Here is a 24,572-nt window from a genome sequence, read left to right on the forward strand (position 1 = left end):
CTTCGCTTCTTCCTTGGTCTCTCTCAGCTCGTAAAACCTAAGCTCGCTGGTATGTTGTTGAGCTGTCTTAGTTTCGCTCTCTGTCATTTGGTAGTCTGAGTACTTTGTTGTGTTTTATTTCGTATTTTGCTGGTTGTAATTTTCTCTATATATCGCCTCCATAGAGTGGCTTAGAGTCCCTTCTTTCTTTTTGGCTTCTTTTCCATGGTAGTTCTCAGCTCGCCCGTATGTCATTGGGCTGTCTTAGTTTCGCTCAGTCATTTGGTAGTCTGATTATTTTGTTGTTTCTTATTTTCGTATTTTGCTGGTTGTAATTTTCCCTATATATCGCCTCCATAGAGTGGCTTAGAGTCCCTTCTTTCTTATTGGCTTCTTTTCCTTGGTATCTCTCAGCTCGCCCGTATGTCATTGGGCTGTCTTAGTTTCGCGGTCTGTCGTTTGGTAGTCTGATTTATTTTGTTTTTTGATTCGTACTTGCTGGCTGTATCGCTCTCACTTTTAAGCTTCCGTCTATCATTTGTGTTTTCTTTGTTTTTTCTCGTTTTTTCTCGGTATATTTTTGAGTAGTTTTTCGTTCCCGAGGTTTTTTTATACTTGTTTTTGTTTTAATATTGCAGTTTTTTTTTTATTTGGTTCGTTTTTTTGTATTTTTTAAGGAAATGTTTAAATACACTCAAGTTTTCCGGGACATTTTTTCCTCATTATTTTCGTTTCCTATAAATACTTGTCACGTTTTATTTATCTTTACATTAACTTTTTTTATATATATTTTAGGTTTTCGATTTTTGTTTACATTTATTTATATTTATTTTTAATCTCCCCTTTGTGTTGCCGCTGTTGATGTTGTTTTTGTTCACTGAGTAGCGCGCGTTGTTAGTTTGTAAGCATCTGAGTTGTAAGCTGAGTTTTATCCATCTTTATATTAACTTTTTTTATATATATTTTAGGTTTTCGATTTTTGTTTACATTTATTTTTATTTATTTTTACTCTCCCCTTCGTGTTGCCGCTGTTGATGTTGTTTTTTCCACTGAGTAGCGCGCGTTGTTAGTTTGTAAGCATCTGAGTTTGCCCGAGTTTGCCCTGCACTGCATTCACTTTGTTCCTGTGTGTGCGTTTGTGTGTGTGTGTGTGTTGTTTGTAGTTGACGTAGCGTTGGCAGAAGGTCGACTTAGTTACTGTAGAAGGTTGTTGTAGTCTAGTTATTGCATGAACTGAACCGTCTGCAGCTTCCCAGACTGAAAATTTGGCTATAAGGTAAATATTTTGTTACGTTTCTAAATTAAGCGAAAAAAAACACGATGATTGGGTATGTATATATTGTTTTTATCTATTTATAAGTTTCCAAGCAAAATTTTACATATTGGCACCCACCGTATGACTAACCAAAATTTGACATAGTATTTATAACACCATCTATATTAAGTTAGTTGTATCGTTATATTTCTAAACCCACCAAAAGGAAAAACTATCGCTAGATACCTATAATCTAATTGGTCGTATACATTAACATTCTATATATTATTTTCCTTCCTTTCCAAAGTCTTGACACACTAACACCATATAGATTAAATCGTTTCCTTACTTACTTAACCCACCAACATAAAAAAAATATCGTTAGCTTCCTATATTCTAATTGGTCGTATACATTAACATTCTACAAATATTACCTTCCTTTCTTTCAAAATTCTGACACTAACACCATATAGATTAAGTCGTTTCATTACTTTTCTTAACCCACCAACATGAAAAAAACTATCGCTATCTTCTTATATTCTAATTGGTCGTATACATTAACATTCTATAAATATTACTTTCTTTCCTTCCAAATTCTTACACACAAACATCATCTAGATTAAGTTCTCTCGTTACTCTCTTTTTAACCTACAAAAAATAATTGGTCGTACGCTAAAATTATATATAGTTTCCCTTCCCATTGAAATTTGACACGGACACCCTATCTATTTTCCGAGGGAGGGAGTCAATCAGTGAGTTATTGGCAGGCTATTCGGTGCAGCAGGCCAGGCCGAACGCACCACTTCCTCTGCTCTCCCTGTCATTAGTTGTCTGGCTGTCTGGTGGGGTTGTGGTGGCGGCGCTGGTAGTAATGGTGGTGGTGATTTGCAACAGACACACCCACTCCATTCCCTCTCCAATCCCTTGCATGACGCCGCTTGAATCTCTCTTCAGACCTATATTCTCAGACGCTCCAAGCTCTCACAACCATTTCCAAAGGCCACAATAGAGATGACTCCGGTTCTGGGTTCCCATGAGTGTGTTTTCACGTTCATGGTACAGCGGAAGCCTTGTCAGACGATCACCAGACTCATAAAACTACCCTTGGCAATACTAACAGAGCCCCTACGAAAGACTTGTCCAATGTGGGTTTGTGAGAACCGAAATGTTTGAGAATACAGGCCTGGAGCTATTGATATGTGCTATTCCTCGTATATTTATCCTCTTGCCTTGTGAATGACGCTTAAGTTCTGTATAGCAAGGACATAGTATCTGTTATATATAGGTGTGTCTTTGCTATACGTGTTATGTGTCAATATTTGTGGATCTCTATAACGTTAATGTGATGTCTGATATTTTTCCATGTTCTTAAATACGTGTGTCAATATCAGTGTTTTTACGTAGTCTTTCAGTTAAATATATTGTCACTATTAAAGTTTATATAGAGTCAGTTCTAGAGGTAATACTTCTTGTTCTTATATTCCTAGTGTCAATGTTAGTTAGTACTGTCAATTTCTTCAAACTAGTAAATCTTATTCTTCTTATATATTTGTCATCACCAATATTAGTGTTTCAACGTTGCTTCACTTTGCTCTGTCTAATAATTCTTTTCCTTATATACTTGTGCCAATATTAGCATTTCTACGTAGTGTCAAATTGCTCAAACTAGTAAATCTTATTCTTATAATATTTCTCATCTACCAATACTAGTGTTTCTACGTAGCCTCAATATGATCAGACTAGTATTTCTTATCCTTATATATATATTCAACATTTACCTACATTAGTCTCTCCATATAGTGTGTGTGTTTATCCATAGTCTTATCATGATGCTCCGTGCAGATATTAGTGACTATGCAAGGGGGAGGAGCTTATTCGCCTAGTTAGCTTGAACGGAGTATTCACTAGTTAATATTTCTTATCTGAGTGTCTGTCTGTCTAGTGTTATTAGACAGGACTTTTAGCATCTTCCCTCCCTCCCCCTTTCCCTCCCTCCCCCTCCCTTCCCCTCCCTCAATACTTCACTATATTTTCGCTAGCTCATGTCCCCCCCCCCCCCATTCCCTCCCGCCCTTCCCGTCTCTTCCCGTCTCCCTTTCTTGACTGTGCTACTACGAAGTCTTACTGACTGTCTACATTCTTCATTTACAATTTATTTCGTATTTATTTTTTCGTTATTTTCTTCTTGTGTGTCGTTTTCTTCGTCTTCTGATTACACTGTCGTTATTTTTACATCTTTGTTCCGTGTCTACTTTCGGTTCGAGTTTTTCAATCCGTTCCTCAACTTGAAATATGTATTTTGCCTTTCCATTCAGTCACCTTCCTTCTATCCCCTTCAGTCTATCCCTCAATGATCACTCCCTCTCAGTACAAAACGCCCGTCCCTTCCCTTACGTCCCTCCTCGTCCTCGCCCTCGTCCTCGTCCTCGTCCTTACCTCACGTCCCGCCTTTCGTTTCCCTCTTGTTCGTTCTCGCACCGACCAGCGGAGGTTAAGGGTAGAATCCAGTCCTAAGCGGCTCCACAGTTACATCTGGTCGCTTCCTCCTGTACAGCACAACCTAGTGAGTAACAACCCTCGCTCCTATAGTCTTGTGCCTCGATCCCTCCCTTCTGGCGTCTATACTCTCCCCTTCTGTATGTAACTCACAGCTGCCACCCTTTCTGTCATCTATAGTCTCCTTTTCCATATGTAATTCTCGCTGCTATAGGCGTTTGCCTCCCTTTCTGTCATCTATAGCTTTGTACGACCTCCCTTTCTGGCGTCTATACCCTCCCCTTCTGTATGTAACTCACAGCTGCCACCCTTTCTGTCATCTATAGTCTCCTTTTCCATATGTAATTCTCGCTGCTATAGTCGTTTGCCTCCCTTTCTGTCATCTATAGCTTTGTACAACCTCCCTTTCTGGCGTCTATAACCTCCCTCTCGTGCTTTATACTGCCTCCGTTTGTGTCGTCTATAACTTCCCTCCTATGTGTAACTCTTGCATGGATAGTCGTGTGCCTCCGTTTATGGCATCTATACCTTCCGTTTCGTACCTATAGTCTTGTGCCTTCTCCGTTTCTGTCATCTATACTCTCTCGCTCTCTTATATGTAACTGTATCATCCTTCTTCTTCTGCTTCCTTTTCTGTCATCTATACTCCCCCTCCCTCTCTCTCTTTCTCCTATATAGCACAGCCTAGTAAAACTCCTTGCACCTATAGTTTTGTGTGTCCGTTTGTGTCGTCTATACCCTCCCTCGCTCCTTCCAATCGACCCTCTCTGATAAGACGAAATGAGGGTCTTGGTCCTGGTCTGGGCTGGTTGGTGTGTGTGTTGATGTTCCTCTTAGCTTCGGGTCCGATCTGTTTTCCCTTAAGTTATTGTGTTGTGGTGTTTCTTATACTGCTTTTAGTGTTTCTTTCCTTCAGAGTTTTATGAGAAGGTTTTTAATTAATTCATTCGTAGCTTCATTCTTTTTTATTCATTAAGTTGCGAATTCTCTCTCTTTTTTTTTTAATGTTTTCTTCCTTATTCCTTCTTCTCCTTGTCCTTTTTACCTCTCTCCTTTTGACTCGTAAAAGAAGTATTGTTTTTTTATTTACTCGTATCATTATTTTTTCCTCAGAAGTTGGTTGCAAATGTTCCTTCTTTCCTTTTCTTCATTCTTTCCTCTCTTTGTCTTCTCGTCTTCTTTCTTTTCCGTTCAACTCCTTTTTACTTTCTCTCTTTTTGCTATAACCTTTTCTTCCTTCCTTCTCTTCTCCTCGTCTTCTCCTGTGCCACATCCTTTCCTTCCTTCTTCCTTTTTGTTGTATTATTATTATTATTATTATTATTATTATTATTATTATTATTATTATTATTATTATTATTATTATTACATCGTTGTTGTTATTGTTTTTTGTTGTTGCGTGCATGGAACGTGGTTGGCTTTTCTTTAATGGTTAAGTTATGAAACGGTGAAGACTTGACTGACTCACTGACTGACTGATTGATTGACAACAAACGAGAGAATAAACTGATTGACATACTGGGTGACTGACTGAAAACTAGCGAGAGAACAAACATACTGATTGAGTGATTGACTGAAAGAAAAGGAAAGAACAGAAGAAGAGTTAGAACGGTGAAACAAAAGAAACACGTGTGAAACAGAACCTAAACTAGTATAATAAAGAACGAGTAAGCGAGTAAGCGAGACAGCGAGTAACAAAAGGAAGAGGAAAGAGGAAGAAGACCCATGAATCAGGAAGTAGAGAGAGTGAGTGAGTGAGTGCGTGAGCGAGTGTGTGAGTGAGTGCATGAGTGCGTAACAGAGTACATATTACTAACAGGTCTAACACACACACACACACACACACACACACACACACACACACACACACACACACACACACACACACACACATACACACACATACGCACAACCCCCCATCCCCCCTATCCTCCTCCTCCACCCCACCCACCCTCACACACACACACACACACACACACACACACACACACACACACACACACACACATATTCACAGCATTTCACGGCCTTGATTTGCACGCTATCCATCCGCCTATTCGCTCTTTTAACCTTGGGCGGGGACGGGATGGGACGAGGATGGGTGGGGATGGGTGGGAATGGGCGGGTCGGGTGAAACTAGTGGCAAGGTCGAAAGGGTGGACGATGGGTGGGAGAAAGAGGTGGGTGGGTGGTGGGTGGAAGAGGTGGGTGGGAGGTGGGTGGAAGAGAGGTGGTGAGGTGGGTTACGATAGCAAGGTCATAAGGACAGAGAGAGAGAGAGAGAGAGAGAGAGAGAGAGAGAGAGAGAGAGAGAGAGAGAGAGAGAGAGAGAGAGAGAGAGAGACACACACACACACACACACACACACACACACACACACACACACACACCTAATAAAGAATGAGGGAGAGAGAGAGAAGGGGAGGAAGGGAAGGACAGTGTGTTTAGCAAGAGGAGAATGATAAGAGAGGAAAGAAGGAAGGAAGGAAGGAGGAGGAAAGGAATGAGAGAGAGAGAGAGAGAGAGAGAGAGAGAGAGAGAGAGAGAGAGAGAGAGAGAGAGAGAGAGAGAGAGAGAGAGAAGAGAAGGGAATGAGGAAGGAAGGAAGTGAAGGAGGGAGAGAGAGAAAGGCAAGTTATAATGGAAGGAAGAAAGAAAATATTGATTTTTTTTCTTTCCCTTTCTTTCTTTTTCTTTTCTTTTTAGTTATTTTTTTTCATATTCAATTCTTCATTTCAAATTATTCCCAAGTTCGTAAATAAATCATAGTGACCATTTTGTCCCGTGTGTGTGTGTGTGTGTGTGTTCTTCACGTGCCCACACACACACACACACACACACACACACACACACACACACACACACACACACACACACACACACACTTTCCCCCATGCATTATTACGTTGATGCCTCGCTTGTAGAATACCAAGTCGAGAGAGAGAGAGAGAGAGAGAGAGAGAGAGAGAGAGAGAGAGAGAGAGAGAGAGAGAGAGAGAGAGAGAGAAAAGAGAAGAGAAGAGAAGAAACAGTAGAAGTAGAATGAAGGATAAAGGGAGAGAGAAGGAATGAGACAGATTAAAGACGATAAAAGAGGAAAAGAGAAGGAGAGGAGAGAGGAACACAAACGGGCCAAGGAAAGAAGGAAGAAGAATATGAAGGAGAGAGAGGAAGAGAAGAGAAGAGAGAGGAGAAATACAAGAAAGTTAAGAAGGAAGGAAAGAGGGAAGGACAATGATATAGAAAAAGAGGAGAGATAAGAGAAGAGAGGAGAAAGAGAAGGAACACACAAGAAAGAGAGAACGAAAGAAAGAAGGAAGCAAGGAAGGACAAGAACCACAACCATCACGTCCCTTGCAGCCCCTGACGAGAATAAACAATACCTTGGATGAGGGTCGCCTCCCTGATGATCTCCGAGGGTGTAAAGAAAACGGGAGGGAAGGAGAGCGCAGGTAGAGAGCAAACCAGCATGAGAGAAAACGTGAAGAGGGAGACTAATGGAAAATGTGGTTAGGGGTTAGGTTAGCTTGAGTTGGCCCTTGGAAATCGAATACGTAAGCTTACCCATAAGATAACAAGCTCGTCTGACCCTCCTATCAAGTACATAAGGGTCCGTTTCAAGCTTTTAAGAGTGGTTTAGGTTAGGCAGAGTAATGGACATGGGTTAGATTAGTTTGAGCTGGCCTTTGGAAATCGAATACATGAGCTTACCCTCGTCTGACCCTCCTATCAAGTACATAAGGGCCCGTTTCAAGCTTTTAAGAGTGGGTTAGGTTAGGCAAGGTAAGGGTCATATTAAGATTACGTAGGTTTGAGTTGGCCCTTGAAAATCGAATATGTATGTTTTCCCTTCATATAGCAAGCTCGTCTAATGCCCCTATCAAGTGCATAAGGGTCCGTTTCAAGCTTTTAAGAGTGGGTTAGGTTAGACAAGGTAAGGGACATATGGTTAAGGTCAGGTTAGTTTGAGTTGGCCTTCAGAACTCGAGTACATAAGCTTACCCTCGTCTGACCCTCCTATCAAGTGCATAAGGGTCTGTTTCAAGGTTTTAAGGGTGGATTAGGTTAGACAAGGTAAAGGACATATGGTTAAGGTTAGGTTAGTTTGAGTTGCCCTTATAAAATCGAATATGTATGTTTACCCTTCTTATAGCGACCTCTTCTAATGCCCCTGTCAAGTGCATCAGGGTCCGTTTCAAAGTTTTAAGAGTGGGTTAGGTTAGACAAGGTAAGGGACATGTGCTCAAGGTTACGTAGGTTTGAGTTGGCACTTGGAAATCGAATACATAAGCTTACCCTAAAGATAACATTATTTATGCTGTATTTTTCCCTTTTTTTATCATTTCCCATTTTTTCGTCATTTTTGTTCCTATTGACGTACTCCTTCCTGTTCCTGCCTCATTGATTCGATATTCTGTATTCTTATTGTATTATTATTTCGTATTTCTCTCGCCAACAAGTACGGACGCACCAGTGTTTAGACATAACCACGTATTTTGTAAGCACAGCAATTGTTTTCATCACTGTAAACACGAAATCACCAGAAAAAGCTTGTCTAATTCATAAGTTTAGTCCACACACACACACACACACACACACACACACACACACACACACACACACACACCTAAACCCTCACCAGAAAAGTCTTATCTAACATACTTCTTCTCCTCCGTTTCCTCGCAGGCGGGCAAGCAGGTGCGGGACCTATTCGAGGACCTGCGAGATGGCCACAACCTCATCTCGCTGCTGGAGGTGCTGTCGGGCGAGCACCTGCCGAGGGAGCGGGGCCGCCTCCGCTTCCACATGCTGCAGAACGTCCAGCTCACCCTCGACTTCCTCAGATACCGCAAGGTGGGTAGCTGGGGCCTTATTTGATGCCTATTCCTCCTCCTCCTCCTCCTCCTCCTACTCCTACTACTACTACTACTACTACTACTACTACTACTACTACTACTACTACTACTATGATTACTACTACTACTGTAACTTTTTTATCTTTTATCTTTTGTTTTCTCCATCTCTATCTTTATTTGCTTCATCTGCTTTCTGAGATATTACAAGGTAGGTTTTTTGGGCTCTGTTCAATGCATAGTCGACTCTCATCTTCTCTCTCTTTTCTTCTCTTAATGCCAACTCGATTCTTAACTTCTTTCTTTTGTTTTCTTCCTCTAAATCGTCTTCTTGCTTACTCTCTTATGGTCTGTCTCCCTTTTATGTGTTGTGCCCGCAGAGTTATTTTAGGGAAGAGGTTATTTTGAAGTGTGGCACCCGTAGAGTTTTGTTTTCACACACACACACACACACACACACGCACACGCACACACACACACACACACACACACACACACACACATCTAAACACACACAAACTCAACTTGAATTTTACCCTTAGTTCCAAATTTTCACTCATAGCAAGTTCTAATTTTGCCTCTAGTCTCATTTTCCTATTCCTTTCACTCTTAGCAAGTTACAAATTAGCACTTAGATCCATTGTTTTCCTCTCCTACTTAGATGCAATTCAACACTAAGTCAGTCTCGCCTCTTCGAACTCACTCTCTTACGGTGTTGTGTCTTCCTTCCCCTCGCCAGATCAAGCTCGTGAACATCCGTTGTGAGGACATTGTCGACGGGAACCCCAAACTGACCCTCGGCCTAATATGGACCATCATCCTCCACTTCCAGGTACGTGATTGGTCCTTACTCCTTAGCAGGTTTTGTATGGCAGTCTTTTCCTTCTATCTCTTGGTATTTTGCAGATTCACGAAGTTACTGATTTTCTTTTTTTTCTTCTTGTTCTTCTAATTCCTCGTCGGTAAGAGAAGCTATAAAGAACTACTGAGGGAGGAGATATATGCAAGGAAGAAAGGATAGCAGGGAAAAGGAATAGGAGAAGAGAGAGAAAAAAAGAGAGGAAGTAGGAAGGTAGAGAGAAAAAGAGAAAAAGAGGATCCTAAGAAGAGCTGCTGAAGAGAGAAATGTATATGAGGAAGAGAGAAGAGACAGATAAGAGAAAGTGTAGGAAGGAAGGAAGGAAAGAAGAGAGAGAAATAGAGGGAAGTAGGAAGATTGAGAGAGACGAATATTCCCCTAAAACCCGCTACTGAAGGAGGCGGCGATGTAGTACAGGTAGCGGCCGCCCTTCACGTGTCGGCCTGCGCCCCTTCGTCACTGTCACCCATCTAAGGAGCCGCCCCAGGAACCTCACGAACCCTTTTTATCCCCGCTGCCGCTGCTGAGTCACGGAGGCCCAGGGTAAGCGAGGAGGCGGCGGAGACTGTCCCTCGTCTTCAAATTTAAAGTCCACATTCTTCAACATTTCGAATCGCACACAATCCCACATTTAGTAAGGCTTTGGTATTGGTGGTTGTGTGTATTTCCAGGGGTGGTTTTATGCCCCAAGTGGTAGTTTGATGAAGCCCAGGGCAGCGAGGAGGCGCCGGAGACTGTCCCTCGTTTTCAAATTTAAAGTCCACATTCTTAAACATTTCGGAGTTCACACACCCAGATTTAGGAAGGCTTTGGTAGTGGTTGTGTGTATTTCCAGGGGTGGTTTTATGCTCATAGTGGTAGTTTGATGAAGCCCAGGGCAGCGAGGAGGCGCCGGAGACTGTCCCTCGTTTTCAAATTTAAAGTCCACATTCTTAAACAATTCGAAGCTCACACACCCACACTTAAGGCTTTGGTAGTGGTTGTGTGTATTTCCAGGGGTGGTTTTATGCCCCTAGTGGTAGTTTGATGAAGCTTTTATACCGTGAACGTGAAAGAACACTCATGAGAACCCGATTAATCTACTTTTGGGGGCTTTGAAAATAGTTGATGTTAGATTTGGAAGCGTCTCTGAGAATGCCGACCAGAGTTGAGATGAGCGAAACGCGGATGTCAAATACCGGAGACTTTTACACGAGCTAGCTAATTCTACGTGTGTGTGTGTGTGTGTGTGTGTGTGTGTGTGTGTGTGTCGGAAAGAGTGATGGATGAGGGGCGGGTTGACTGACTGGATGACTGTCTGGGCGGGTTCGAGACAGCGAGACCAAGAAGGAGAACATTGCAAAAGACTTCTCTGTTGGTGTGACTTTTGTTCCTCTCCTCGCTAATGCCTTGTAAATGTGTGTGTCCTTCGTCCCGCCCAAGAGCCATCGGTGAGACCAATTCTACCTTTGTATATATAGGAAGACGAAGTAATGAGAAGGGAAGGACAGAACTGAAGAGGAAGAAGGAAAGGAAAACCGAGGAAGAAGTAGAAGGAAGTAATGAAAATGGAACAGGATAGATAGGAAGAGAGGAAGACCAAGAGAGAGAAAGATAGAAATAAGAATAAGAAATAAGAATGGAAGGAGAGGAAAGAAAGGAAGAGAGGAAGACCTAGAGAGAGAAAGATAAAAGGAAGAAGAAGAAATAAGAATGGAAGGAGAGGAAAGAAAGGAAGAGAGGAAGACCTAGAGAGAGAGAGAGGTAGAAGGAAGAGAAGTGAAGAAAATGGAAGATTGACAGTATAGAAGGAAGAGAGAAGAAGGTCGAGGGAGAAGGGGTAGGACATATCTATCTACCTATCTTATCTATCTATCTATCTATCTGTCTACCTATCTATATGTATCCATGATTTGTTGATGTTGATTTTGTTAATGTATCTTCAAACGCCGTGGATGCTGCAGAGAGGTAGGTGGTGGTGGTGGTGGTGGTGGTATTGAATTATATTATGGACGGGAGGTGGATGGAGAGGAAAGGAAACGCATGAACAGTATAGAAAATCGAATACTTATGCAGAGAATCACTGTAGCATCCATATCCTCCGTACCCGAATCATCAAACCTAACAGGAGTATGACTAAGGGTGACTAACGTGTCTTTATTGCCTGAGGAGGAGGAGGAGCAGCTTCTAAGACCACCGTGTATGGGTTAGTGCCGGTAATGGAGCCGAGGGAGGATGGCAAGGGTCTTTTTAAGGAGCGAAACGAACCCAGTAAGCCCAGACAAAAGGGTTGGCTAAGGAGGATGAGAGTGAGTCGGGTCATGAGAGGCTATAAGGGATGGAGAGGATTAACTGACGTGACTAAGAGGCTGGTGATGGGGCTGGAGATGAAGTCGAAGGGATGCTGTCGATAATAACTCAATATATAGGTAGATGGAATGGAAGCTGGTTTTGGGAGGCTGGAGATGAAGACGAGAGAATGCTAACTTAAGAAAGAGAGAGAGATAGATAGATGGATTTAGATACAATGGATGCTGGGTTTAGGGCTAGTGATGAAGTCGAAGGGATGATGTTGATAATAACTTAATTGGTAGATAGATATAGGGGGAATGGAAGCTGATTTTGAGGCTGGAGATGAAGTCTAGAGGGTGCTGACTTCAGTACAGATAAATAGCTGGATGTATATAGAATAGAGGCTGGGTTTGTCAAATGTCTGTATATGTGTGTGTGTGTGTGTGTGTGTGTGTGTGTGTGTGTGTGTGTGTGTGTGTGTGTGTGTGTGTGCTTGGGCTCCGAAATGGTTAAGAATATGGACCTTTGAGAACATGGGACCTCCTTCACGAACATGGACCTTTACGAACATGGACCTTCAAAAACATGGACCTTATACACCCAGTCCTCGAGGCACATAGAGTACAATTCCCTTTCACTTGAGCTTCCAGTCCGAACTCCCCTCAAGGTCTTAGAGTCCAACGCAAAAGGGTTAGATATTTTTTTTTTAGATCGTTTTCAAGAGGAGAGTTTCAAGACACCTCACCCTTCGAAACTGACCTCTCTTCTGCCCACTCATCTGTACTTTCTTATATAGGGGCAGTGATGGGGGATTAGGGAGGGGTTCTGTGAGTTGTTGGGGGGGGGGGGAGATTGGGAGGTTGGGGAAAAGTTATGTGGGGTTGGGAAGGATTTGGGTGATTGGGGAAGGGTTAAGTGGGGTTGGGAAGGATTTGGGTGATTGGGGAAGGGTTAAGTGGGGTTGGGAAGGATTTGGGTGATTGGGGAAAGGTTAAGTGGGGTTGGGAAGGATTTGGGTGATTGGGGAAGGGTTAAGTGGGGTTGGGAAGGATTTGGGTGATTGGGGAAGGGTTAAGTGGGGTTGGGAAGGATTTGGGTGATTGGGGAAGGGTTAAGTGGGGTTGGGAAGGATTTGGGTGATTGGGGAAGGGTTAAGTGGGGTTGGGAAAGGCTTCTGTGAAGTGTTAAAATTTTATACGAGTCCCCCACGTCTTCTAGTGATTTTGGAGCTTCCCTAGAGACGATTTCGTAAGGGTCTGAAGTGTATCGAGTGAGGTTTTTGTGTTACGTCGAGGCAGGAAATCATATAGAGTTGTGTTGCGGTTAGGCAAATATGAATGCTTGCTTGCTCGCGTGTAGGTGTTAGTGAGGCTGTGTGTGGGTGGGGTGGGGGTGGGGGATATGTATGTGTGTGTGCGTATGTACGTGTATGTGTGTACCCGTTTTTCTACCTAAGTGTGTGTGTGTGTATGTGTGTGTGTACCTCATGAACTTGTGTGTGTGTGTGTAGGATAGAATGGATATCAAAATGTTAGAATCGGTGCAGAGGAGAATGACTAAGATGATTCAGGGGTTGAGAAACTTGCCATACGAGGGAAGACTCAAACAGTTAAACTTGCATTCTCTAGAAAGGCGAAGGGTGCGTGGAGACATGATCGAGGTTTATAAATGGATGAAGGGCTTTAATAAGGGAGACATTCATAAGGTTTTGTTGGTAAGAGAACCGGGTAGGACACGAAGTAACGGATTTAAACTGGATAAATTCAGATTCAACAGGGACATAGGCAAAAATTGGTTTACTAACAGGGTGGTGGATGAGTGGAATAGGCTTAGCAGTCATGTGGTGAGTGCCAATACAATTGTCACATTCAAAAATAGACTAGATAAATTCATGGACAGCGATATTAGGTGGGATTAGATACACGGGAGCTTAGGGTCAAGGGAGCTGCCTCGTACAGGCCTACCGGCCTCTTGTAGACTCCTGCGTTCTTATGTTCTTATGTTCTTATGTAGGTTTCGTGGGCGTAAGATAAACGTACATACAAATTTGACAACATTAAGAGAGTATTGCAACACACACACACACACACACACACACACACACACACACACACACACACACACACACACACACACACACACACACACACACACGGTTATCATCATCATCATCATCACCATCTGCTCTCTGTGTGTGTGTGTGTGTGTGTGTGTGTGTGTGTGGGCGCGCCAGCTAGCCAGATGTAGTAAAATGGGAGACACAGATGGATAAATTTAGTCATGGAAGAGGCGACACTCGAAGCCCGAACGCCCACACTAAACCGAAGCCCTTTTTTGTGTGAGCCAGGCTGCGGCGGGCGAGTAAGAACCTCCTATGTCGGGTGGCTGGCTGGCGTGGGCGGGGCTCCTCGGCCACGCCCTCGCCCACGCCTCCACGCCTCCACGCCCTTGAAGATGCCAAAAACCCATATTCTTCAACACCTCCTCGCACAAGTACACACAATCCACAAGGCTTTCATAGGCGTTTAGGGCATTTCCAGGGGCAGTTTAATGACCCTGGTGGTAGTCTGACCCTTCTTCTGTACCGTGAACCTAAAGACCCACTCATTAGAACCCAACTGATCTCCTTTTTGGCCTTTGGAAATTGTTGATGTGAGAGGTGGCAGCGTCTGAGCATGCCAACTCAAGACATGCCAAGACCTATTATTATGACGTATATGCAGGGTGTTGTTGCTCTTGGGCCGCGTGGGATGGCCGGCCGATGGAGTACAGGTGTTTGGCGGACCGTGAGCTGAGGGCGGGAGTCACCATGCAGGGTCTTAAGGTCGGAGTCGCTGTGGTTTGGTGCAGTACTGAAGGCGGGAGTCACTATGCGGGGTTTTATGTGTAGGTAAAGGCCGGAATCACAGTGGTCTGGTGCGGCACTGAAGGCGGGAGTCACTATGCGGGGTTTTATGTGTAGGTAAAGGCCGGAATCACAGTGGTCTGGTGCGGTACTGAAGGCGGGAGTCACTATGCGGGGTTTTATGTGTAGTTAAAGGCCCAAGTCGCTATGGTTTGTCGCGGTACTGAAGAAGGGAGTCACTATGCGTCATTTGGTTAGAAGCTGAAGGCCTGGAGTCACTATGCGGGGTTTGGTGAGCGTTGAGTTGAGGGCGGGAGTCAGTATGCGGAGTTTAATGAGGTACTGCAAGCCTGGAGTCAATATATGCGTGGTCTGGTGCTGTACTGAAGGTCTGGAGTGACTATGCGAGGTTGTCTTAGTGTTAGGAAGACAAAGATAAGGTTAGACACAGCTTAAGGGAATCTATAAGGACTTAGGGCGTTAGGAAGAGGAAGATAAGGTCAGGAAACATCAGTGTGAGAGAGCTACGTTTAAGGAAGGAAGGAAGACATAGCGAAAGAGACACAAAAAGAAGAAAGATGAAAAAGGGAAAGAAAACGAAGTGAGAAGAGAAGAGAGAACAGAGCCAGAACGAGAAGAGAAAACTACTCCCTCTGTCTCCCTTCCCTCTCCCTCTCCCTCAGCTCTCGCCTTGACCCTCAAAAGATGTGTGGGCGAGAACCAGGTAGAGAGTCAGATAGGTAGGTAGGTAGGTAGGTGGGTTACGGGCAGGTAGGAAACGCCCACGTCTAGGAAAGGGAAAGTACCGGCCAGGGAGGAGGTGGAGGTGTTTGGAGGCCTCACACCAGCTTCCAGGAACATGATGATTGTGTCCCTTGGTATCCAGCACCCAATAAGGAGCTTGAGAGAGGAGAGAGCATAGGTCAGGACACGACATATGGAGGTAGAGAGCACTAGGAAGTAGAAACATCAAACAAACAGTATTAAATCTCATTAAGTGTCAGATCGTAATGGAGGAGGAGCTGTACGAAACGAATAGTATTGAATCGTCGTTAGAAAGAGATAGCGGTTCGGAATACATGTGGAATCAGTTGCAATTAGGTTTGGGACATCAGATTGAACACTATTAGATCTCATTAGGTGTCAGAACGTAAAGGAAGAGGAGCACTATGGAACCAATTGGCTGAAAAGAAGGAAAGAAGAAAGGGAAGGAAGGAAGGAAGGAAGGAAGAGACAGCGATTCAGAATATACACGAAAACAGTCACAATTTTCCTTCACTCCCAACTTCTACTTCTTCATCTCTCTGCATAATCTGAGCCTTCAAGGTGTATAGGAATGTGTGTGTTTACATTATGCAGTCACTATGTAGGCGGTTCCCGTGCGGGCGTGGGCGAGTAGGAATTTGCAGGGATAAGGTGTCAATTTAGGTACATTTTCCATTTTTTTGCACTTTCCCTTTTTTTGTATAAGTGTGTGTGTGTGTGTGTGTGTGTGTGTGTGTGTGTGTGTGTGTGTGTCCTTCATGGTGGTGGTTTGGTGTTGGTGTGTATATTTACTTAACTATTTTTTCTCTACTATCATGGGGAAGGGAAGTACATTTTTATTTATTTATTACGTTTCTGCCCATGACTGGGATAGACTTTCTTCTTGGTGGGGCCTGATGGTCGGCCCCAGCCGGTTATAGTTGCGCCATCTTGCTTGACTCATGTTTCCCCACGGAGCTCATCTTTGATCCTCTCTTTAGAGAGAGAGAATCCGGGTTGACAGATGGTCTTCAGGACAGCATGTGGATCTTTAATACCTCCATGATGTGGATAATCTTTGGCCACTCGGCGGTGACTGGAAAAATCCCAGCCGTGGCGGCGGGCGGGACGCGAACCCGGGTCTTCCTGGACGCGGCGCCGGCACGCTAACCAGTCAGCCACCGCCTATCTAGTTTGGAAAGTTCGTCTCTGTCGTAACACAACTCCCACACATACACGCTTTTTGTTAAGTGTCCTTCCACATAGTACTTTCATTGGGGTGACTCCATTCTGATCCTGCTGTTACTCTTTTTATCCCTCCTTGTGTGTGTTCAGAAAGTTGGTATCAGTCTGCCGTAACAGATAACTCCCACACATACTCACTTTTTTGGCCATCTAGTGTCCTTCCAATCTAGTACTTTCAAGGGGTGACTATTCAGTTCCTCCTATTACTCTTTATATCCTTCCTTGTATGTGTTCAAAAAGCCATGGCCATATTGTTAAACATTCCGGCACCCAAGCAGCTACACCTATTTGGCAAGGCTTTTGTAGGAGTTTCAAGCATTTCCAGGGGTAGTTTAATGACCCTGGTGGTAATATGACCCTTCTCCTGTGCCGTGAACCTTAAACAAGACTCCTTAGAACCCGATTGATCTCCTTTTCGGCCTTTGGAAATAGTTGATGTGAGGGATGGACGCGTCTGAGAATACCAACCTCGTCTCTCTCTGTCGCAACGAATAGCTACCCAACGCCCACGTCCTTGCCTTGGCCGTCCGTTCTCGCGTACTATCGGGGCGTGTGTGTTGTGAGCGTCTTTGGTAGCGTGTGGGTGAGAGTTCGTGTGGGTTAGCGTGTCGGACAAGCCGGTATGGGTCGAGGAGGGGATAGGATAGGAGATGGAGGAGGAGGAGAGGATGATTGGAGTCAGGGGTTATGAGTAGGAGTTCGAACCAGGAGGAGGAGGAGGAGGAGGAGGAGGAGGCAGTAGGAGGCGAGGGTATGACCAGGAGCGTGAGGATTAGTAGGAGGCGAAGATGGTAAGGGTCATGAGGGTAGGACTTTGACCAGAAGGAGGAGGAAGAGGAGGAGGAGGAAACTAGTGTTGGGTCAGGGGGTTGGAGTAGGAGTTGGACCCAGAAGGAGGAGGAGGAGGAGAGGACGGTAGGAGTCGGGGATAGGACCAGAAGAAGGAGGAGGAGAAAGCGGTAGGAGTCGGGGATAGGACCAGAAGAAGAAGGAGGAGGAGAAGGCGGTAGGAGTCGGGGGTAGGACCAGAAGAAGGAGGAGGAGAAGCTGTGTGTAAAAGAAAGGATCGAAGACTAGATAGCAGTGACTTGGATCATTAGCAGAATTAGGGTTATATAGAATCCGGATCAAGGTAGTGGTATTGAGAGGAACAGCTGAAATATTAAGGACAGAGGGAAGGAACGATAACAAAATCAGGGAAGAAGAAACAGAGAAGGAACAGAGGGATGGATAAGAAACGGCCACAAAAAGCACATGCAGAGAAGAAACGGGGACACAGAGAAGACATGAAGGAAACGGAAATTGAAGAGTAACAGGAATAGAAAAGAAACAGGATAGGAAACAGAGGCAGAGAAAAAAAAGAGACAAATATGAGAAATACAAAATAATAACAAACAGAAAACAAACATAACCAGCAAAAAGAAACACAATAAAAAACACTAGCAAGAACACCCCGAGCCGAAGACCTGAAGACCTCAATGCCCCGAACTCACCCCCGAAGTCACCCCCTGCAAAGCTGAGGGCCCGTGGGTGTCTCGAAGCAGCTGGTGTCGACGGCTCCATGTGTTTACCTACTCCATACCTTATTAGGCCGCCCCGCCCACGCCCGCGCCCACGCCTCCGCCGCCTCTCACCAAGGGCGCCCACACAGCAGAGCGGGCAAGGGCAACTTTCTCTCTTCCTCTCTCTCTCTCTCTCTCTCTCTCTCTCTCTCTCTCTCTCTCTCTCTCTCTCTCTCTCTCTCTCTCTCTCTCTCTCTCTGTGCTCCCTTTGGTTTCTTATGTAACGAGGTCGTGGGCGTGAAGGGATGTGAGGTCCGCCCATGTTGCTTGATTTGATATGTAGGAAAGAGTAGGCGTGGGTTGGACGGCTACACACACACACACACACACACACACACACACACACACACGCACACGCACACCTGGGATTCTTCTTCAAGGCTAGATAACTTAATATAGGGCTCCCCCTTCGTGTGTGTGTGTGTGTGTGTGTGAGTGTGTACATCGTTAGGGGAACTTCATACTTACACTCTATATATCAAAAAACATCTATCTATCTACCTATCTATCTATTTAACTATCTATATCTATCTATCCTTACCTACCATACCTTACCTATCCACCACCATCAGCCAGCCAGCCAGCAATCAACACCCACGTCCCCTTCCTCTAAGCTGTGAACCTTTAACACTTACTACACACATTTCTTAATGCTTCTAATGTTATGAGTACACGAAGACGCCAAGAATGGGACACCTGCGCACACACACTATACCTGTCCCCTCTAGCAAGCTGATTACCTGAGCGCGCGCGCGCGCGCGCGCGAGAGAGAGAGAGAGAGAGAGAGAGAGAGAGAGAGAGAGAGAGAGAGAGAGAGAGAGAGAGAGATGGTAGACACAGAAAGGAAGAGAAAATCAAGGAAAAAGAAAAAGAGAGAAAAGGAGGAAGGAAGAAGAAAAAGGAGAGAAAGTGATTTGGAAAGGAGGACAGAGAGAGAGAGAGAGAGAGAGAGAGAGAGAGAGAGAGAGAGAGTATGTATGAAGGAAAGGGTGGGCATAAGAGTAAGGGGTATTAGATAAGGCGTGTGGGCCGAGACAAGCCAGCAGGATTTTGCATATTATTTGAGCGGCGGGGAGCGAGGCGAGGCTGTGTGGGCTGGGGCAAATATATGTAAAGCCGCTGAGTAACCTTTTGTGCTTGAGTTCGTACGATTATCCCTGCTCTCTCTCTCTCTCTCTCTCTCTCTCTCTCTCTCTCTCTCTGTCGCTAAATATGCTTTTTCTCACGTTTTCTTAAGCAATGTTGTAATAAAAGTTTTTTCCTCATGCACGACAAACATATTTTTCCAACTTTCTCTTTATTTCTTTTATTTTAATTATTTTCCTTCCTTCCTTGATTACTCTTTTTAAGGAAGTCTCGATTTTCATATTTTATTCATCTTTTTTTTCCTTTCCACGGACTTTTTTTTTCCTCCTTTCCACATCCCAAACGCACTTTCTCTCTCTCTCTCTCTCTCTCTCTCTCTCTCTCTCTCTCTTCCTCCTTTTCCTTTTTAAGAATCTGTTATTTCACCTTTATTTACCTTTCTTTCAATCACTTCCCTCATTTTCCTACATATAACCTTCCCTGCATTCCCTTCTCTCTCCCTCTTACATACATTTTCAACAAAGCATTCACCTTGAGGTCAGATCTTGAGGGTGGAAGGGACGGGGGCGAGAGAGCACAAGAAAACGAGTAGTGTAGGCGGTCCTAAGGATACCCAACATTGACATCTGCTCCCCTTCCCTCCTACACGCCTTCCCTATACTTCAAGCCTTTGCAAAACAGCGACAGAATCATAACCTTGGACGTAGTAAACAGAGGGGGGCGAAGGAGCAGAAGAAAACCAGTATTGTAGGCGGTCGTAAGGATAGCCAACATTGACATCTGCTCCCCTTGCCTCCTACACGCCTTCCCTATACTCCAAGCCTTTGCAAAACAGCGTCAAAATCATAACCTTGGACGTAGTAAACCGAGGGAGGAAGGGACGAGTTGCGAGATAGGAGGAAACTAGTCGTGAGGATAGCCATTGTTGACATCTGCTCCCCTTGCCTCCTACACACCTCCCCTATACTCCAAGCCTTTGCAAAACATCGTCAAAATCATAACCTTGGACGTAGTAAACCGAGGGAGGAAGGGACGAGTTGCGAGATAGGAAACTAGTCGTAAGGATAGCCATTGTTGACATCTGCTCCCCTTGCCTCCTACACACCTCCCCTATACTCAACCCTTTGCAAAACAACGTCAAAATCATAACCTTGGACGTAGTAAACAGAGGGAGGAGGCGAGTACGGGGGCGTGAGCGAGGAGAACGAGAAAATAAGTCCTGGCTGGTGGTCGTAACGTTAGGCGTCTTGACAAGTACTGCCCTCCTTCGAACCCCCACATAAGGGCACTACCACGCCTACTCGGTACCCCTTGGCCTGTGTGGGTGTGTAGGCGGGTCCGATGCCCTGTAAACTTCAATTATTGAACTCCAATCTGATGAGCTGCCTACGTTTCTTGCGCTCTTTTTTGCTTGCGAGGTTGCTTGCTCTCTCTCTCTCTCTCTTCCTCCTTCCTTTGCCTCCTCCGCCTACTCGTAAAGGGAAGAAGTCGACGTTTGAGAAGATATCCAGAGACGTTGCTTGCCTCCTCCCTCCTTTCTTTGCCTATTCCTCCTTCCCTTCTTTGCTTCCTCCCTCCCTCCTTTGCCTCCTCTCTCCCTCTTTTACCTCCTCCTCCTCCTCCTCCTCTTCGTAAAGTTAAGCAGTCAACGTTTTAGAGGAAGATATGCAAGTCGTTTCCCTCCTTCCTTCTGCTTCCTCCTCTTCTTCGTAAAGTCAAGAAGTCAACGTTTTGGAGGAAGAAATGGAGGTCGTTTTGGAATGGATACAACACGTTCCTCTTGCTTGCTGCCTCTCTCCCTCCTTTCCTCTGCCTCTTCTCTTCGTAAAGTCAAGAAGTTAACGTTTTAGAGGTATAAGAAAGGTTACTTGCACCCTCTTTCCTTTGCCGCGTCTCCTCGCAAAATCAAGAAGTCGACGATTAAGCAGAAGAAAGGTTGCTTGCACCCTATTTCCTTTGCCGCGTCTCCTCTCAAAATCAAGAAGTCGACGATTAAGCAGAAGAAAGGTTACTTGCACCCTATTTCCTTTGCCGCGTCTCCTCGCAAAATCAAGAAGTCGACGATTAAGCAGAAGAAAGGTTGCTTGCACCCTATTTCCTTTGCCGCGTCTCCTCGCAAAATCAAGAAGTCGACGATTAAGCAGAAGAAAGGTTGCTTGCACCCTATTTCCTTTGCCTCGTCTCCTCGCAAAATCAAGAAGTCGACGATTAAGCAGAAGAAACCCAAGACTCATCTGATCGGGTCCAACACGTCCGCCTCGTAAACCCCGGCGAAGTTATGTGATTGCGGGAACATTATTAAGCGCTGTGTGAATGCGGGAACCTCTGACGTGAGCACTAATTAAAGTTTTCCTTGCTCAGCGTTATCAAAAGGGCGAAAGAATATATATGAAGACCCCGATTCACCCCCCCCCCCCCCCTCGGCAAGTCTTATCTATAAATGAACTTTGTGATAATAATTAAAGTGGACTTGATAATAATTGCTTGTGTTTGTGATTGCATTTACTTTACTTTTCTTGTTATTGTGTTTGAAGGGAAGGAGGATACAGAGAAGGAAGAGGAGGGAGTGGATAGGCCGAACTTAATACATGGAAATCGTTAGGAGAAAAATAATAACATAGGCCTATACTGAGACTGAGGAGGCTGTCTGTAATAGTAGTAGTAGTAGTAGAACAATGAGATGAAGAAAAGGAGAGAGAGAGAAGGAATGAGAGAGAGAGAGAGAGAGAGAGAGAGAGAGAGAGAGAGAGAGAGAGAGAGAGAGAGAGAGAGAGAGAGAGAGAGAGAGAGAGAGAGAAGGGAAGAGGGAAGAGAGGAGGAAAGGGAGAGAGATAGGAGAGAGAAAAAAGTATTGCATCTAAATTAAAAGCGAGAACAATGTGTGAGGGACAGGAGGAGGAGGAAGATGTGTACTGATGAGGAGGTGTGAATTAATAGGTGGAAGAGGGTGAAGTGGAAGAAATGTTAGCACAAAAAATATTCATAATTCACACACGCCTCACTTAATTCCATGCAAGTGAGAGAGGAGGACGACGAAGAGGAGGGGAGGCAACAGGGGAGAGTGGGCGTGGGCGTGGGCGTGGGGAGTGAGAGTGTGGGTCGGAGGCGTGTAGGAGAGCGCCAGTGACATTGGAAGTGGGCGTGCGGGGGCGTGTGAGGTGGTGGCCCGCGCCGTGCACCTGTCCTATTTCTTTGCCTTTCCCATGCACCGGCAGCCCCCTAAGAGATGCTGGGGGGAGCGGGGGGCAGGGCTGGGTGCTGGAGGGGGGCTGGGGGGCGTGGAGGGGCAGGGCTGGGTGCTGGAGGGGGGCTGGGGGGCGTGGGGGGGGGCCGTGTACTTCAGCAGGACGAGTCTGGCGTGGGAGGGGAGTTGCCGGCGTGTAATTACTCCACTCCGTTCCTCCTGAAGCTGCCACGGGAGGTTCAAGGGAAGGATGTTGCGTGTCAGGTCGTCTGGGCAGGTCAGGAGTGTCGCGTGATGCCCCTCAGGGCGTGACCTTCAGGGAGTAGGACAGGACGTGCCTCTCTCCCTCCCCCGTGCCTCCAACACAAAGAAAGTCATGAATATATCACTAGTTGGGCGCCTCCGCTTGGCAGGTAGGCGGGTGGGCGGCAGGGGACCGGGGAGGGGGCCGCGCACAGGTGAACTAGAGGACACATGGGAGGTTTTCAAGTTCCTGCAATTTTTGGTTTGTGATGACGAGGAGGACCAGCGTGAAGGTGTTGGTGGGCGGCCTGAAGAGTGTTGTGAGGGCAGGTGCGGTGGGCGTTGAGGGCGTTGTGGGGAAGATAATGGGGAATATGTGGCGAGGAGGAGGGAGTGGGGGCGGCGGCGGCGGGCGGCGGTGGTGACGGTGTTGGGCGGAGGCGGCCGTCAGTGTGGCTGCCGCGGCCCGTACACGAGCACCATTCTGCGCCGCGCTCCCCTCCGTGCCAAACCTCTCCGCCCCTCCCGCCTGAGTGTTGTGATGCTGTGCCAGTGATCGCCCCAGTGAGCGTACCACCTGTCAGTGCTATCATGTATAGATTCCAACGTAGTGGAGGCCCCGGCGGCCGCCTCTTCCTGTCGGGCACCCGCCAGGGGGAGGACGCCGATAGAATGTCTGTGCGTTCAGGCTCCCTGGCCGCCAACGACGACGACGCTGACCTGCACCAGGTGCTGACCCACCGCCGCCTGACCACCGAGACGCAGGCCAGCGGGCAGGACAGCACCCGCGTTGAGCGCCGCGGCAAGATCAAGAGCACCACGACGCGGGTGGTGAAGAAGACGACGACGGTGACGCGCGGGGACCAGCGCATGGTGGCCGAGGCCATCCTGCGCACCTCCGACGTGCACCAGGAGGACATCAACAACGTGACGCCCCAGAGCGGCTGGCACGTCTCCAGCATCAAGCGGCCCAAGATGCATGCGGTACGTGCAGGGCTGGGGCGGCCGTCAGGCGGGGCGGCGGTGTGGTGGTGGTGGTGGTGTGTGACCCGCGGCGGTGACACCTGACACCTGGCGGGGCGACTCACCCACCCAGCCAGTCAAGTGTCACTCCGTGTGTGTGTGTGTGTGTGTGTGTGTGTGTGTCGGGGCACCGCCGTGAGTGTTCTCCAGCCTGAGTGTTTTGGGGTGACGTAGCGGAAGTGTGGCAGTGCGGGAGGTCAGGCTGGGGGAGGGGGAAGGGGAGGGAGGCGTCACCCCGGCCCACCTGTCACCTGCCAGCCACACACACGCCCCTCCCACGCCGCGAGCACTTACCGCACACCAAATTGCGCTCTCGCTCCCGTCACATGTATCTTGAGGCGACTCCTTACTAATGACAGGCGATTCAGATACCACAAGACCAACAAATAACATAACACTATACAATCATGGGTAAAAGATTCCCCAAACAACAGCACTGGACATTCTCTTGACGCATCTATTAAAAGGTTTTCCCTCATCGTTGCTTATAAGTGACGCACAGACACCGCAAGGTCAACAAGTAACGTGACACTTCAGTTTATCTTCCACAAACAACAAAATCACTGAACACTTTCCTTGACGTATCTATTAAAAGCTCTCCCCTCACCGTTACACATGAGCGAGAGTTTAAAAGTCACTCAACCAACAAATAACACGACACTTTAGATTTAGCTTACACAAACACACATACTTAAACACTCTTGACACCCTCAATGAAGTTTCCCTTGGACCATCTTATTCAATCTTACTTTCCACAAACAACAACATAATATTCACTCTTGGCACGCTCACAGAAGTTTCCCTTGGACCATCTCATTCAACCTTACTTTCCACAAACAACAACATAATATTCATTCTTGACACACTCACAGAAGTTTCCCTTGGACCATCTCATTCAACCTTACTTTCCACAAACAACAACATAA

The 24,572-nt window shown here is 45.9% G+C and overlaps 1 protein-coding gene across 42 annotated transcripts in view; it reads left to right on the top strand.

Moving 5' to 3' along the window:
- The window catches only part of LOC127006931 (microtubule-actin cross-linking factor 1-like), a 309,855-nt gene that overhangs the window by 109,917 nt on the left and 175,366 nt on the right, over nt 1–24,572 (top strand). For 41 of the 42 annotated variants that reach the window (XM_050877291.1, XM_050877298.1, XM_050877306.1 and 38 more), the window contains 2 exons: nt 8,418–8,585; nt 9,324–9,416. In XM_050877291.1, the coding sequence (XP_050733248.1) occupies nt 8,418–8,585; nt 9,324–9,416 (261 nt within the window). Of the gene's footprint in view, nt 1–8,417; nt 8,586–9,323; nt 9,417–23,067; nt 23,608–24,572 lie in introns of those variants that run through there. The other variant, XM_050877318.1, reaches the window with a different exon arrangement.

Source organism: Eriocheir sinensis, chromosome 34 (genome assembly GCF_024679095.1).
Source record: "Eriocheir sinensis breed Jianghai 21 chromosome 34, ASM2467909v1, whole genome shotgun sequence".
NCBI classification, from domain to species: Eukaryota; Metazoa; Arthropoda; class Malacostraca; order Decapoda; family Varunidae; genus Eriocheir; species Eriocheir sinensis.